The sequence below is a fragment of the Neoarius graeffei genome, chromosome 16, assembly GCF_027579695.1.
Source record: "Neoarius graeffei isolate fNeoGra1 chromosome 16, fNeoGra1.pri, whole genome shotgun sequence".
In the NCBI taxonomy this organism is placed as follows: Eukaryota; Metazoa; Chordata; class Actinopteri; order Siluriformes; family Ariidae; genus Neoarius; species Neoarius graeffei.
In genome coordinates this window covers 10,437,354-10,454,369 of record NC_083584.1, presented here as the reverse complement: position 1 = coordinate 10,454,369, position 17,016 = coordinate 10,437,354, and the positions used below count along the sequence as shown (strand labels likewise).

Sequence of the window (17,016 nt, the reverse complement as noted above, 5' to 3'; positions counted from 1 at the left end):
GAGCAGCGGAGACGATATAAATTTCTTGAACAATGAAAGGTAAGTTTTTAATTTTTTTTGGGATCGAATAGCTGCGGGCAGCACGGTGGTGTAGTGGTTAGCGCTGTCGCCTCACAGCAAGAAGGTCCTGGGTTCGAGACCCGGGGCCGGCGAGGGCCTTTCTGTGCGGAGTTTGCATGTTCTCCCCGTGTCCGCGTGGGTTTCCTCCGGGTGCTCCGGTTTCCCCCACAGTCCAAAGACATGCAGGTTAGGTTAACTGGTGACTCTAAATTGAGCGTAGGTGTGAATGTGAGTGTGAATGGTTGTCTGTGTCTATGTGTCAGCCCTGTGATGACCTGGCGACTTGTCCAGGGTGTACCCCGCCTTTCGCCCGTAGTCAGCTGGGATAGGCTCCAGCTTGCCTGCGACCCTGTAGAAGGATAAAGCGGCTAGAGATAATGAGATGAGATGAGATCGAGTAGCCGCCGCAGACCGTCTCTGTAGGTGGAGAGAAAACCGCCGGTCGCCGGCGCTTGTGGCCATCTCTGTTTAATTAATTAAAATTGTAATGGTTGGCAAAGTACTGTTGGATAAGAGGAATTAAACGCTCCGAGACAACGTCTTCTCGGAAAATAATCAACTTCAGGATGTTAGCTCCACGTCATGCTTCTTCACACCATGCTGTCGTGGATTGTTTTCCGATAACAGCACGACATGACACTGGGTGTTTTATTCAATCGTAAAATGCGAAAAGCTTCTTAAAGTAGATTTGTAGAGGAGGAAATGAACAGAGGCAGTATGATGTGTTAAAAGGAAAATCTGCCAGTTTTACTCCAAACTCAGTTACAATGGAAGTCGAAGTCTAAGATGTTGCGCTTTTAATAAACATTTCTGCAAAATATGATTTTCTAGAAAACTTTCATGAGTTTTTTTTAAGTATAAGGTGTTCGTAAATAAAGCTGTGAATCTGTTGGCTTTTTTCTGAGTAGTTCCGAGACAGAACTATTTTTTTTTCTGACGGAAGGATCCGTGATTGCAGATCGACCACAGAACCTTATAGCCCTTTTCCACTACCCTTTTTCAGCTCACTTCAGCTCGCTTCAGCTCACTTCAGCCCGACACGGCTCGCGTTTCGACTACCAAAGAACAGCATGACTCAGCTCGCTTCAGCCCTGCTTAGCCCCTAAAACTCGCACCGTTTTGGAGTGGGGCTGAAGCGAGCCAAAGCGAGCCGAGTGAGGCTGGGGGCGTGAGCAGACACTCCCCTGTGCACTGATTGGTGAGGAGGAGTGTCCTCACATGCCCACACACGCCCCGCGAGCACGCTGGGATCTGTAAACACCGTAAACTCGGAAGAAGAAGAATTACGAATTACGAGAATTTCTGAAGCCTTATGTGCCTCGCCTCATCTATACGCTCTTGCCAGTATCTGTTGGCGTTGTCGGTGACAACAAGCCACAGCACCAAGACCAGCAACACTAACGACTCCATGTTTATTGTTTACTATTCGGGTCGTGAGACTACCGCTTAAAAGATCACTGATGTCACTGTTTGCGCTGCTTAACGACATCACGTGACGTCCACCCACTTTCGCTAACTCCACCCAATGTGTCCACCCACTTCCAGCCAGCACGGTTGAGCGCGGTTGTAGTTGAAATGCAACTCCAACAGCCCCGCTCAGCTCGACTCAGCCCGACTCAGCACGGCACGGCTCAGCCCAACTCAGCCGCGTTGGTAGTGGAAAAGCGGCATTAAATAACCGGAACTACTTTTTAGTCGACTGCTCCGGAGTTGGATCGTCTTGTGAAAAGCTGCATAAAAACCATTTTACCGTACCTTCAGTACAACTTCCTTTCATGCATGGTTCATCATAACACCTTTATTATTACACTGTGAAGATTCAAGTGTTGAATGTGTGCTACGGTTCTTGTCTTATTACAGGGAAACGTGCTCCTGTCAGTAATCTCTCTCTCTTTCTCTCTCACACACACACCCTATAGATACTGTGGATGAAAAACACTGGGGTATTCACTTAATTAAATTAATCCATCAGAATTAATATGTGCTGCTGTGGTTTGGAGGACGAAGAGCGTTATACGTATTCTACAGGAGTTCAATTAACATCAGGAAACGTTCAGACCTGAGGCGTAATTCATTATCAAATAGTCTAGAGTCCAAAAGTCCACTCATCAGATAATAATTATTATGCGGGAACACATTATTTAAATAATATATTATTTAAAGGATATATTTTTTCCACGGTTATTTAAAGAATACATTATTTATCCGATTAAGAAATCGGCATATAAAATTTAAAACTGGATATCTTGTTCATACAGCATTAACTTCGTTTGTTAACACAGGGCTACTTGGGTACTTGCCAGTATTATAACAGGAGTGTAAGGGCGGATGTTAAATAACATTCATTAATCTTTAAAATACATAAATAAACTACAACTTTCGAAAGGTCCTTGGAGAGCGCGGACCTCCACCAAGGACAAAACTTGACTCTTCTATGACATGCGAATCTGCAACAACAACCATTTTATACATCGAGATATATTTCAACCAATATTATAATCAGGGTGCGATTTGTCAATCATGAAACGTCACAAAACTAAGGTAACAATAGGCTAACAGCTCAATAACATCCGATGATATCAAATGAATAATACTGTGGCAGCGGGGGCGTGGTCAAGCATCGGTCTGTGACAGGAGGGCGGAGTCAGGGAAGGTAAGTGGCAGAATCACTACACCTGTCGTTAATTCATGTGTTTGTGTGTTTTCCCAGTGACCGCGCCCTATTTAAGGAGAGAGAGCGAGAGCAGCGGGAGCTCTCTCCACAACTAGACGACTGATGTGAGTGCGAGTGCAGATAGAAGCTGAAAAGCTGAATAAAAGCGAGTTGTGTGAAATCAGTTCTGTCCTGCCGTCCTTCACAGACCGATGCTTGACCACGCCCCCGCTGCCACAAACACTAAATGAAAACGAACCAGAGATAGTAAATTCATCTTCCTATCTCTCTGACTAAATACACGAACACGAACACAACAAAGTTCGCATTGCTTGTCGCGTTGCTGTGATGTTTCTCTCCCTCCGGATTAAATGGACAGTGACTCGAAAATCACTGAAATACATGAATACTAAATGAACAGTTTGCTCTGATGGCGCAGTTCATGTGGCCTTTTCTGCTTTCCCGTCGGTGCGCTATCCGCCGCGTTTCGCCCTTCTTTAATCCACATTTCTGCGAATTTCTCAGCAGGGAAGGAACGCACGTCTGGCCCATTGACAGCGAGGAAAAGAAGGCTGTCAGTGTGGATACATTCATTCTGTTGCGCTCATCAGTAAGGATGTGATTCATGGCGCTAAATCCACGTTCACACTCTGGATATTGTTATTATCTACAATGTATCTATTTGCTGGGGACGTTCGTGAACATCAAAGCTGCCACTTCGGGTCATTTTGAAAGTGAGTGCAATGTAGACCATAGAAAACTGTGTCACAACATGCCTGTCATGTCAACTTTTTTTTTTTTTGGTTTGTTTGTTTTATTGACGGGGTTGTCCCCGAGGATTTTTTTTCAGCAGAGATAAAAACCAGAGGGGGGGATGATCCCCCCCATCCCCCCCAGCAAATCGCACCCAGATTATAATTATGTGCCTCGATGATTACTGGTACCCGTGAATGTGGATTGTGATATGGAGCCATCGTAGTTCTACACCGGTTATGTTTTATCACTACTGAATTGTAAGATGTATAGCCAAATGTCGTTTCTCACAATGTTAGCGAAAGACTGTTTTTTTTTTTTTTTGTTTCCGTTTCCGGTTGAGAGTACGTCGTGCGTGTTCTGGCTGCCGCTTCTCACCGGAGCTCTTATTTTATTTCTTTTTCTATTTTTTTTCTTTCCTGTGTGTTTGTGTAGTTTGGTGTTTGTTTGAGTGTTTTGTCCGCCGGTTGTGGTGTAGCTCTGGACCCAGTTTTGGGCGTCGGTTCCCTCCAGGCCTTGGTTCGCTGTGGGTGATGCCTGTGCTCCCAGCTGTGGACTGCAGTGAGCCTGTTGCTCAATTTACATCGTGGTTGTCCAGCGCGCTGCGCTTTAACGCTTGGCGTGATGTTCCGAGCGATGTTGCTCGGTGGCGTCGCGGCGGCTGTGCAGGCGGTTTGGGACACACCAGCGCTCTGTGTGGCGGAGCTTCTCTGCTCGCTGTGTGGATCCACGGCGTGGTGTTGAGCGATGTTGCTGACGGCGTCATGGCAGCGGTGCTGGAGATGTGGGACTTGTTTTCGTGCGCCTTTTGGTGGGACTGTGGCTGCTACAGCATGGGAATTACATCCTGACCCCTACTTGGTGGACTTTTTACTTTTTATTTTTTATTATATTTTTATTTATTTTTTTTTTCTTTCCTTGTCTATAATTGTAAAGCGTCCTTGGGTTTTTTGAAAGGCGCTATATAAATTTAACTTATTTATTATTATTAAGAGAAATACATTTTGTGGATGCGCCCCAGGGTTTCACTCCATTCCAACATTTATTAGCTTCTTTCTTCCTTCCTTGGCTCATCCTTCCACCAAGCTTCATGGAAATCAGGTCAATTGGTTTTGCGCAATCCTGCTTACAGACAGACAAACAAACCGCACTGCAAACTTAACGTCCTTGATGGAGGGAGTCTAAGCAAACCTGTTTTTATTAAGTTTTATCCAAAACCGGAGCTCTATAGTAGTAAACAGCTCTGATTATTTTACACTTGAATCGTTTTTATTTGTATGCCGTCATCAGAGCAACGCAACTGGTTCTGGAAACACAAAAATAGAATAGAATAGAATAGAATAGAATAGAATAGAATAGAATAGAATGCCCTTTATTGTCATTTTACAATCAATTGTATAACGAGATTAGAAGCTTCTCTCTTTCCAGTGCAAAAAAAGTATAAAAAAAAAAAACACTTAAATCCTAACACATAAACATTACAAAAATTGAAATACATATAAAAGTGTCTTATATCCAAGTATGAATATGAATATGGATGGGCTATGTACAGAATAAATAATTATTTGTATTGCACAGAATGTGAGAGCAACAGTGACAGTGACAGATGTTTTGCATAATATCGACATTATATTTGTTTCCTCTCAGAGTTCAATATGGTGATGACTCTTGGGAAGAAGCTGTTTTTCACTCTAGTAGTCCTTGTTTTAATACATCTGTAGCGCCTCCCAGAAGGAAGCAGCTCAAACAGCTGGGAGGCAGGATGTGAATTGTCCTTAATGATGCTCCGAGCTCTGCTGATGCACCGGGTGGTGTATATGTCCGTCAGGGAGGGGAGAGGGCAGCCGACAATCCTCTGTGCTGCTGCGACTGTCCTCTGAAGCCTCCCTCTGTCTGCAGCAGTGCAGCTCCCGTACCAGGTGGGCAAGCAGTACAGTACGTCAGCAGGCTTTCAGTGGAGGAGCGGTAGAAGGCCAGCAGCAGCTTCTGGTCTAGATTGTTCTTCCTGAGGACTCTCAGGAAGTGTAGACACTGCTGAGCCTTCTTTATAACAGCTGAGATGTTGATTGTCCAGGAGAGGTCGTCAGAGATCTGGACTCCCAGGAATCTGAAATCATGAACCCTCTCCACACACTCGCTGTTGATGTAGAGGGGGAGGTGGTCACTTTTCTTCCTCCTGAAGTCCACAATGATCTCCTTTGTCTTTGTGGTGTTTAGAGCCAGGTTGTTTACTGAGCACCAGGTCGCGAGCCTCTGAACCTCCTCCCTGTAGGCTGTCTCGTCTCCATCTGAGATCAGCCCGACCACTGTGGTGTCGTCAGCAAATTTGACGATCATGTTGTCACCATGAACTGGACTACAGTTATAGGTGTAGAGACAGTACAGGAGGGGGCTCAGCACGCAGCCCTGTGGTGAACCGGTGCTCAGTGTCCATGTGGAGGAAAGGTGAGGCCCAAGTCTCACAGTCTGGGGCCTGTTGGTCAAAAAGTCCTTAATCCAGGTGCATATGAGAGTGGGGAGGCCTAAAATGTCCAGCTTTGTGATCAGAGTGTCCGTGATGATCGTATTAAATGCCGAGCTGTAGTCTACAAAAAGCACTCTTGCATAGCTCTGCTGCTGTTCCAGGTGGCTCAACACAGCGTGCAGAGCTATAGCGATGGCGTCCTCCATAGATCTGTTTGCCCGGTATGCGAACTGGTGGGGGTCGAGTGTGGGGGGGGAGACAGTCTTTGATGTGCTGGAGGACCAGTCTCTCAAAGCACTTCATAATTACTGGGGTGAGGGCAACAGGGTGGTAGTCATTGAGGCTGGTTGTGGGCGACTGTTTTGGGATGGGAATTATTATGGCTGACTTCAGGCAGGTAGGGATGACTGCTTGGGCCAACGAGAGGTTGAAGATCCTGCAGAGGATGTAGGACAGCTGGTGGGCACATGCTCTGAGCACCTTGCCAGGTACTCCGTCCGGACCGGCAGCCTTCCTGGGGTTCACTGCCTTGAGCACACACCTCACCTCCTGCTCTTCTACAATAAGTGGAGGGGTGCTAGGATCTGATGGGGGTGGGGCAGGGCTAGAGCAAGTGAGTGTCGCTGCGGAGATTCGAAGTGAGCAAAGAAGCAATTGAGCTCCTCTGCCAGCGACTTACTCGGGACTCCTGATGTCACATCACCGCCTCTGAAGTTGGTGATGTTCTGTATGCCCTGCCACACCTCTCGTGGTCTGTGGCTGGCGAGATGGGACTCTATCTTCCTTTTATAGTCCGCTTTGGCTTTTTTAATCCCTTTCCTCAGGTCAGCTTGAGTCATGCTGTAAAGGACTTTGTCGCCTGACTTGAAGGCAGTGTTGTGGGCCTTGAGGAGTGAGCGAACCTGGCTGGTCATCCAGGGTTTCTGATTTGGAAAAACCCGGATGGTTTTGTCCACAGATACAGTTCCCATACAGAACTTGATGTAGTCCAAAACTGTCTCTGTGAACGTTTCCAGGTCCTGATGTTCAAATAGGTCCCAGTCTGTGTGTTGAAAGCAGTCCTGGAGTTCACTGAGTGCATTCTCAGGCCAAGTTGTTACAGTCTTTGTGGTGGGCCTGGATCTGCATCTGAGGGGGGTGTATGCAGGGATGAGCAGCAAGGAAAGATGGTCTGACTGTCTGAGGTGGGGGAGGGGCATGGCTCTGTAACCGTGTTTGATGTTGGAGTATACGTGATCGAGAGTCCTTTCCCCTCTTGTTGGACACTTCATGTGCTGGTGAAACTTGAGGAGTACAGTCTTAAGATTGGTCTTATTAAAGTCTCCAGCTATAATGTGAACACCATCAGGGTGGGCCCGCTGCTGTTCAATGATGGCGTTCAGCAGGAGAGACAGCGCCACGCTAGCGTTAGCGTCTGGCGGGATGTAAACAGTGGTGACAATCGCTACAGTTATCTCTCTCAGGAGAAAATAAGGCTGACATCTTACAGACATGTACTCTATGTCAGTGGAGCAGTGCTTCGCTATAATACTGCTGTTGTTGCACCAGTCCTCATGCACATAAATACAGAGCCCCCCACCTCTACATTTGCCGGAGTCCTCAGTCCTATCCCCGCGGTGCAGGGAGCGGCCAGCTTGCTGCACGCTAGCATTGGGGATCTTCGGGTTCAGTCAGGTCTCTGTAATAATAAGGGTACAGCAGTCTTGAATGTAGCAATTTCCCACCAGTTGTAGTTCCAGATCCTCCATCTTGTGGGTGAGAGATCTGGCGTTGGTGAGATATAGGTTCGGCAGGGGTGGCTTGTGTGGTTGGTTCCTTAGCCTTAGCAGGAGGCCGGACCTGCGACCTCGCTTCTGCTTCCTCTCCCTCCTTCGCCTGCGCTGCTTTCCAGACCCGACAACAAACCACGGAGAATCCGGTGGTCTTGCTAGCTCATCTGGGATGTTGTGACTAAATTCCCTCGAAACGGCAATCTTCTTACAATCTTATCGAAAAGCCAATATCTATGAGGTCCTGGCAGCTGTAGTGGTGTACCGCCGAAGTGAAAATACACAAAGTCCACAAACAAACATACAAAAGACGTAAAAAAACACACTGAAGGGGAAAGCCGTGAGCCGCTGCGTCTGAGCGCGCCGCCATCTTGGCTGCCAGATAGGTGCCAAATTCTTCCCTGTGAAAAAGTAGTCCCGTCTCAAAAAGGATGAAATATACAGATTTGCAGCTTCATTTACAAACACCTCAGACTCAAAAATTCATGAAAGCTTTCGATAAAATAATGGTTGGCCTAAATGCTTGTTGATATAAAGACTTTACACAGGCTTGTACTACTCGAGTCCATCTCATGCCCTAATTTTAAGGACTCACGACTTGAATTGGACTTGAGCACTGATGACTCGGACTTTGACTCGCACTGGTATACATTCACTGCATTCGGACTCATAAATTGGAGACGAGGACGTGGATTTTTTCTTGATTTTTTTGTAACATGCCATAATAATTTGGCATAAGATATTTACAGTGGTGCTTGAAAGTTTGTGAACCCTTTAGAATTTTCTATATTTCTACATAAATATGACCTAAAACATTATCAGATTTTCACACAAGTCCTAAAAGTAGATAAAGAGAACCCAGTTAAACAAATGAGACAAAATATTATACTTGGTCATTTATTTATTGAGGAAAATGATCCAATATTACATATCTGTGAGTGGCAAAAGTATGTGAACCTTTGCTTTCAGTATCTGGTGTGACCCCCTTGTGCAGCAATAACTGCAACTAAACGTTTGCGGTAACTGTTGATCAGTCCTGCACACCGGCTTGGAGGAATTTTAGCCCATTCCTCTGTACAGAACAGCTTCAACTCTGGGATGTTGGTGGGTTTCCTCACATGAACTGCTCGCTTCAGGTCCTTCCACAGCATTTCGATCGGATTAAGGTCAGGACTTTGACTTGGCCATTCCAAAACATTCACTTTATTCTCCTTTAACCATTCTTTGGTAGAACGACTTGTGTGCTTAGGGTCGTTGTCTTGCTGCATGACCCACCTTCTCTTGAGATTCAGTTCATGGACAGATGTCCCGAAATTTTCCTTTAGAATTTGCTGGTATAATTCAGAATTCATTGTTCCATCAAGGATGGCAAGCCGTCCTGGCCCAGATGCAGCAAAACAGGCCCAAACCATGATACTACCACCGCCATGTTTCACATATGGGATAAAGTTCTTATGCTGGAATGCAGTGTTTTCCTTTCTCCAAACATAACGCTTCTCATTCAAACCAAAAAGTTCTATTTTGGTCTCATCCAACCACAAAACATTTTTCCAATAGCCTTCTGGCTTGTCCACGTGATCTTTAGCAAACTGCAGACAAGCAGCAATGTTCTTTTTGGAGAGCAGTGGCTTTCTCCTTGCAACCCTGCCATGCACACCATTGTTGTTCAGTGTTCTCTTGAGGGTGGACTCATGAACATTAACATTAGCCAATGTGAAAGAGGCCTTCAGTTGCTTAGAAGCTACCCTGGGGTCCTTTGTGACCTCACTGACTACTGCACACCTTGCTCTTGGAGTGATCTTTGTTGGTCGACCACTCCTGGGGAGGGTAACAATGGTCTTGAATTTCTTCCATTTGTACACAATCTGTCTGACTGTGGATTGGTGGAGTCCAAACTCTTTAGAGATGGTTTTGTAACCTTTTCCAGCCTGATGAGCATCAACAACGCTTTTTCTGAGGTCCTCAGAAATCTCCTTTTTCATGCCATGATACACTTCCACAAACGTGTTGTGAAGATCAGACTTTGATAGATCCCTGTTCTTTAAATAAAACAGGGTGCCCACTCACACCTGATTGTCATCCCATTGATTGCAAACACCTGACTCTAATTTCACCTTCAAATTAACTGCTAATCCTAGAAGTTCACATACTTTTGCCACTCACAGATATGTAATATTGGATCATTTTCCTCAATAAATAAATGACCAAGTATAATATTTTTGTCTCATTTGTTTAACTGGGTTCTCTTTATCTACTTTTAGGACTTGTGTGAAAATCTGATGATGTTTTAGGTCATATTTATGCAGAAATATAGAAAATTCTAAAGGCTTCACAAACTTTCAAGCACCACTGTATATTTATATCTACATTAATTTTTATACAAATTTTGTGCAAGAGAATGCACATTCACCTGTTCATATGTCATGTTCAGGAACAAACTAACGTTAATGGCGCTAAAATGCCTGGAGAGACGCCGCTAGGATTGTCCACTTTGCTTACACAGACTTCTCGTGTAGTGGGAAAAATGCACTGCTATGTGTTCCATATGTAAAAGAACTATCGAGGAGACAACGGGGACGACCTCGAACTTCAATCGTCATTTGGTAAGACTCCACCCAGAGAAGGAAGTGACACTATGTTCATTTCTCTGTTGATAGTGGGGCTTGCTGAGCGATGGACTAGCTAGTGTTAGCCCTCTCTCATGTTATTTGCCCTGTTGATAGTGGGCGGAGCTTGTCTCAGATCAATTGTGGACTTGACTCGAAATTTTCTTTTATGACTTGGACTCAACTCAGACTTGAACACTGAGGACTAGACTCGGACTCAAGGTTTAGTGACTCGACTACAACACTGACTTTCCATCACAGTGCAGTAGAATTCTCAAATCTGTTTGGTCAGGAAGTGTGTATAATTTCCGTGTAATCACATGGCTCAGGCAGTAGTATAAACTTCTAGCCTGGCTAATGCGACTTCAAAGCTCTCCGAGCATTTGGTCTGGCCAAGCTATTAAGCCAAACCGTTTCCCAGAGCCCGTGGTTGACCCGCCTCCCTGAAATGCCTCAGTTTGCTACTGGTTGAAGCCAGAAAAGGCTGTGACGAAGCTTAAACCAATCACATCACTCTTTCCTCTGACGTATGCGACGCGACGGGGCTAACTGGTAGATTAAACTCTTACCGAAGCCGGTCGGGAGCAAGGCGAAAACGTCCTTCCTTTCAATAAATACCTCCAGGGCTGCTCTTTGCTCCGTTTTCAATGAGAACTTCCTGTTGAATGCTTTCAATACAGCATCTACCGCTGTGTTAAAGGCTTGCTGCTGCTCCATGTTCGTGATGTGAATGAAGTGCTTCCGGCATAGATTCTGTAAACAATCTATGGCTTCCGGTCGCAGTTCTACTACGTCACTGCCTTGAACACGCCTCTACCCAGGGCTGTTGGAGATGGTCAAAGTTGATTGGTTCCCAATTTTTCGGGAGCTTGGAAATGCTGTAGATAGCCTGCCTGGCCAGACTAAGCTCGGAACAGGCCCTTGTGTTGCGTCACGCTTAGGATGGGTGGGCCCAGGCTAATAAACTTCATATTTTTCCTTGTCCAGCACTATTGCCAAGTCAGGGTCCATGTAGACCCGACTGAGCCACGTCATACTAACTGGAAAATAGTTTTATGCCGGATGCCCTTCCTACCACAACCCTCCCATTTCCGGGCTTAGGAAACAACCATTCACACACACATATTCACACCTATGGGCAATTTAGAGTAGCCAATTAGCCTAACTGCATGTCTTTGGACTGTGGAAGGAAACCGGAGCACCCAGAGGAAACCCATGCAGACACAAGGGGAACATAGAAACTTGAACCCAGAACCTTCTTGCTGTGAGGCGACAGCGCTAACCACTACACCACCGTGGTGCCCTATAAACAACATGTTTATATTAATATGCTCATTGTGATACATTATCTAATAATCTAACACTAATAATAAACAGATTAAATAACATATCATTGTTTAACATTACAAGCAAAATGTGAAATCATTGATGTAGTTTGCAAAGCTTCCGAGCATGGGAAAGTTTTCAGGACAGAAGGGTTTATATTTTGTTGTTTCTGAGTAGACTGACAGGCTTTGTTTTTCAGAGAGAGAGAGAGAGAGAGAGAGAGAGAGAGAGGCTGGTGAGGGAATTACAGTTTACTGCAGCTATAACATGAGAAGTGCACTCGGTAGAGTCGAGCTCATTTCTCCATCAAGACACGTATTATCAACATCACAATCAACTCACTTGAAGCTAGGATGATACTAAAGGTGTCCACCAAATTTCACCCAAATCCGTTCACTACTTTTTGAGTTACATTGGGAAAAGACAAAAAAAAAAATCCAGGATCTGCATACATATCTGGATTTACATCAAGATCTAATCAATTGTTCCTTGGCCCATGGCTCAGTTTTCCTCCAAATTTCATCAATATCCATTCACTACTTTTTCCGTTATGTTGGGAACAGGAAAACAAACAAAGAACATACAGAAGCAAAACCATAACCTCCTCCAGCAGTGTTGGCGTGATAAAAGGAAGTTACTTGTATATCAGATGTTTAAATCTAAACTGTTATAAGTGGAATATCATTCTCCAGAATGTGCAATTATATGAAAATAATCAATTTGGAGTGGTAATGGCGTTTTTTTTTGTTGTTGTTGTTGCTGTTTTTTGTTTTTTTGTACAACTGCACATTCTGTTGTGTGTCATTCCATACTCCAAACACCATCAGCTGCCCTTAGACTTCCATTAGAAGTGAAACTGTTTTTATAGGTTTGTAACTGTTCTTGTGTGTGGATACACTGGTGCTTGAAAGTTTGTGAACCCTTTAGAATTTTCTATATTTCTGCATAACTATGACCTAAAACATCATCAGATTTTCACACAAGTTCTAAAAGTAGATAAAGAGAACCCAGGTAAACAAATGAGACAAAAATATTATACTTGGTCATTTATTTATTGAGGAAAATGATCCAATATTACATATCTGTGAGTGGCAAAAGTATGTGAACCTCTAGGATTAGCAGTTAATTTGAAGGTGACATTAGAGTCAGGTGTTTTCAATCAATGGGATGACAATCAGGTGTGAGTGGGCACCCTGTTTTATTTAAAGAACAGGGATCTATCAAAGTCTGATCTTCACAACACATGTTTGTGGAAGTGTATCATGGCATGAACAAAGGAGATTTCTGAGGACCTCAGAAAAAGCGTTGTTGATGCTCATCAGGCTGGAAAAGGTTACAAAACTATCTCTAAAGAATTTGGACTCTACCAATCAACAGTCAGACAGATTGTGTACAAATGGAGGAAATTCAAGACCATTGTTACCCTCCCCAGGAGTGGTCGACCAACAAAGATCACTCCAAGAGCAAAGCATGTAACAGTCGGCGAGGTCACAAAGGACCCCAGGGGTAACGTCTAAGCAACTGAAGGCCTCTCTCACATTGGCTAATGTTAATGTTCATGAGTCCACCATCAGGCGAACACTGAACAACAATGGTGTGCATGGCAGGGCTGCAAGGAGAAAGCCACTGCTCTCCAAAAAGAACATTGCTGCTCGTCTACAGTTTGCTAAAGACCACGTGGACCAGCCAGAAGGCTATTGGAAAAATGTTTAGTGGACGGATGAGACCAAAATATAACTTTTTGGTTTAAATGAGAAGCGTTATGTTTGGAGAAAGGAAAACACTGCATTCCAGCATAAGAACCTTATCCCATCTGTGAAACATGGTGGTGATAGTATGATGGTTTGGGTCTGTTTTGCTGCATCTGGGCCAGGACGGCTTGCCATCATTGATGGAACAATTAATTCTGAATTATACCAGCGAATTCTAAAGGAAAATGTCAGGACATCTGTCCATGAACTGAATCTCAAGAGAAGGTGGGTCATGCAGCAAGACAACGACCCTAAGCACACAAGTCGTTCTACCAAAGAATGGTTAAAGAAGAATAAAGTTAATGTTTTGGAATGGCCAAGTCAAAGTCCTGACCTTAATCCAATCAAAATGTTGTGGAAGGACCTGAAGCGAGCAGTTCATGTGAGGAAACCCACCAACATCCCAGAGTTGAAGCTGTTCTGTATGGAGGAACGGGCTAAAATTCCTCCAAGCCGGTGTGCAGGACTGATCAACAGTTACCAGAAATATTTAGTTGCAGTTATTGCTGTGCAAGGGGGTCACACCAGATACTGAAAGCAAAGGTTCACATACTTTTGCCACTCACAGATATGTAATATTGGATCATTTTCCTCAATAAATAAATGGCCAAGTATAATATTTTTGTCTCATTTGATTAACTGGGTTCTCTTTATCTACTTTTAGGACTCGTGAAAATCTGAAGATGTTTTAGGTAATATTTATGCAGAAATATAGAAAATTCTGAAGGGTTCACAAACTTTCAAGCACCACTGTGTATATATATATATATATATATATATATATATATATATATATATATATATATATACAACCCCAATTCCAAAAAAGTTGGGACAAAGTGCAAATTGTAAATAAAAACGGAATGCAATAATTTTCAAATCTCAAAAACTGATATTGTATTCACAATAGAACATAGACAACATATCAAATGTTGAAAGTGAGACATTTTGAAATTTCATGCCAAATATTGGCTCATTTGAAATTTCATGACAGCAACACATCTCAAAAAAGTTGGGACGGGGCAATAAGAGGCTGGAAAAGTTAAAGGTACAAAAAAGGAACAGCTGGAGGACCAAATTGCAACTCATTAGGTCAATTGGCAATAGGTCATTAACATGACTGGGTATAAAAAGAGCATCTTGGAGTGGCAGTGGCTCTCAGAAGTAAAGAAGGGAAGAGGATCACCAATCCCCCTAATTCTGCGCCGACAAATAGTGGAGCAATATCAGAAAGGAGTTCGACAGTGTAAAATTGCAAAGAGTTTGAACATATCATCATCTACGGTGCATAATATCATCAAAAGATTCAGAGAATCTGGAAGAATCTCTGTGCGTAAGGGTCAAGGCCGGAACACCATACTGGGTGTCCGTGATCTTCGGGCCCTTAGACGGCACTGCATCACATACAGGCCTGCTTCTGTATTGGAAATCACAAAATGGGCTCAGGAATATTGCTAGAGAACATTATCTGTGAACACAATTCACCGTGCCATCCGCCGTTGCCAGCTAAAACTCTATAGTTCAAAGAAGAAGCCATATCTAAACGTGATCCAGAAGTGCAGACGTCTTCTCTGGGCCAAGGCTCATTTAAAATGGACTGTGGCAAAGTGGAAAACTGATCTGTGGTCAGACGAATCAAAATTTGAAGTTCTTTATGGAAATCAGGGAAATCATGGTATGGGGTTGCATTAGTGCATGTGGCATGGGCAGCTTACACATCTGGAAAGACACCATCAATGCTGAAAGGTATATCCAGGTTCTAGAGCAACATATGCTCCCATCCAGACGACGTCTCTTTCAGGGAAGACCTTGCATTTTCCAACATGACAATGCCAAACCACATACTGCATCAATTACAGCATCATGGCTGCGTAGAAGAAGGGTCCGGGTACTGAACTGGCCAGCCTGCAGTCCAGATCTTTCACCCATAGAAAACATTTGGCGCATCATAAAATGGAAGATACGACAAAAAAGACCTAAGACAGTTGAGCAACTAGAATCCTACATTAGACAAGAATGGGTTAACATTCCTATCCCTAAACTTGAGCAACTTGTCTCCTCAGTCCCCAGACGTTTACAGACTGTTGTAAAGAGAAAAGGGGATGTCTCACAGTGGGAAACATGGCCTTGTCCCAACTTTTTTGAGATGTGTTGTTGTCATGAAATTTAAAATCACCTAATTTTTCTCTTTAAATGATACATTTTCTCAGTTTAAACATTTGATATGTCATCTATGTTCTATTCTGAATAAAATATGGAATTTTGAAACTTCCACATCATTGCATTCCGTTTTTATTTACAATTTGTACTTTGTCCCAACTTTTTTGGAATCGGGGTTGTATATATATATATATATATATATATATATATATATATATATATATATATATGACACTTTATATAGAGGAGGAGGAGGAGGAACAGGAGGAGGAGCATGAGAGGATGAGCAGGAGGAGGAAGAGGAGGAAGATGAGCAGGAGGTGCAGGAGTAGGAGGAGGAGGAGCAGGAAGAGGAGGAGGATGAGTAGGAGTAGGATGAGGATGAGCAGGAGGAGGAAAAAGTAAGAGGAGGAGGAGGAGGATGAGCAGGAGAAGGAAGAGTAGGATTAGGAAGATGAGCAGGAGGAGGAGGAGGAGGATGAGAAGTAGGAGGAACAGGAGGATGAGCAGGATTAGGAAGAGGAGGATGAGCAGGAGTAGGAAGAGGAGGAAGAGGAGGATGAGTAGGAAGAGGAGGAAGAGGAAGAGGAGGAAGAGGAGGATGAGCAGGAGGAGGAGAAGGAGGAACAGTGATGAGTGCTCACTTGTAGGTGGTGGTGGCGCGGTTCTGGGTGAAGTCCTCCCATGATGCGTATTCATACAGAATGTCCGTCCGGTATGGTGTCCATGGCATGACATACAGCCGGTCACCTGACTGCAGCGGGTCCTTGCACCACGCCCCCGACTGATGCTCCGCCTCCTGCTGTGAACTCGCCGCTTGAACCCTTAAAAGAGTCCCCGGACATACAAAGACTGGGGAGAGGGAGGGAGGGAGAGAGAGAGAGGGAGAGAGAGAGAGAGAATGAATGAATGGACAATGAAAAAAGAAAGAGTAACAGAGGAATTAAGAAAGAAAGGAAGGATGATGAAATAGGAAGAATAAACACAGAGAGATAAATAAAGTGAGAGAGAATGATGAATAAATTCAAACAATAAAGACAGAAAGAAAGAAAGACCAAATGACAGAGAAACAAAGAAAAAGAGAGCAAGAGGGACAGATAGGGATCATGAAATTGAAGGAATAATGGCAGATTATAAAAAGACAAAAAGTCAAAGAGAGAGAAAATGGAGGGATGATGGCATTAATACAATGAAGACAGAGAGAGAGAGAGAGAGGTATATATGAGATATAGATTGGAAGAATGTAACAGAAAAAAGTGAAAGGTGAGAGAGGGATGTGAAAGAATAGACAGAGAGAGGGCACAGATAAAATAACAATAGAATGTGAAAAAGAAAAGGAAAGGCAGAGAGAATAATGAAAGAATATCAAGATGAATAGCAGAATGATGACCAAGAGAAAGAGGGAATGACAGTAAGGGAGATGAAGAGATGGAGGGAACAATGTGGAGAAATCAGATGAGGTGAAAAACAAATT

The 17,016-nt window shown here is 43.8% G+C and overlaps 1 protein-coding gene across 1 annotated transcript in view; it reads right to left on the bottom strand.

Moving 5' to 3' along the window:
- adgrl1a (adhesion G protein-coupled receptor L1a) overlaps nucleotides 1-17,016 on the bottom strand; it is a 370,320-nt gene that overhangs the window by 115,591 nt on the left and 237,713 nt on the right. The window contains exon 5 of the mRNA XM_060942476.1: nucleotides 16,187-16,394. Within this exon, the coding sequence (XP_060798459.1) occupies nucleotides 16,187-16,394 (208 nt within the window). The remainder of the gene's footprint in view (nucleotides 1-16,186; nucleotides 16,395-17,016) is intronic.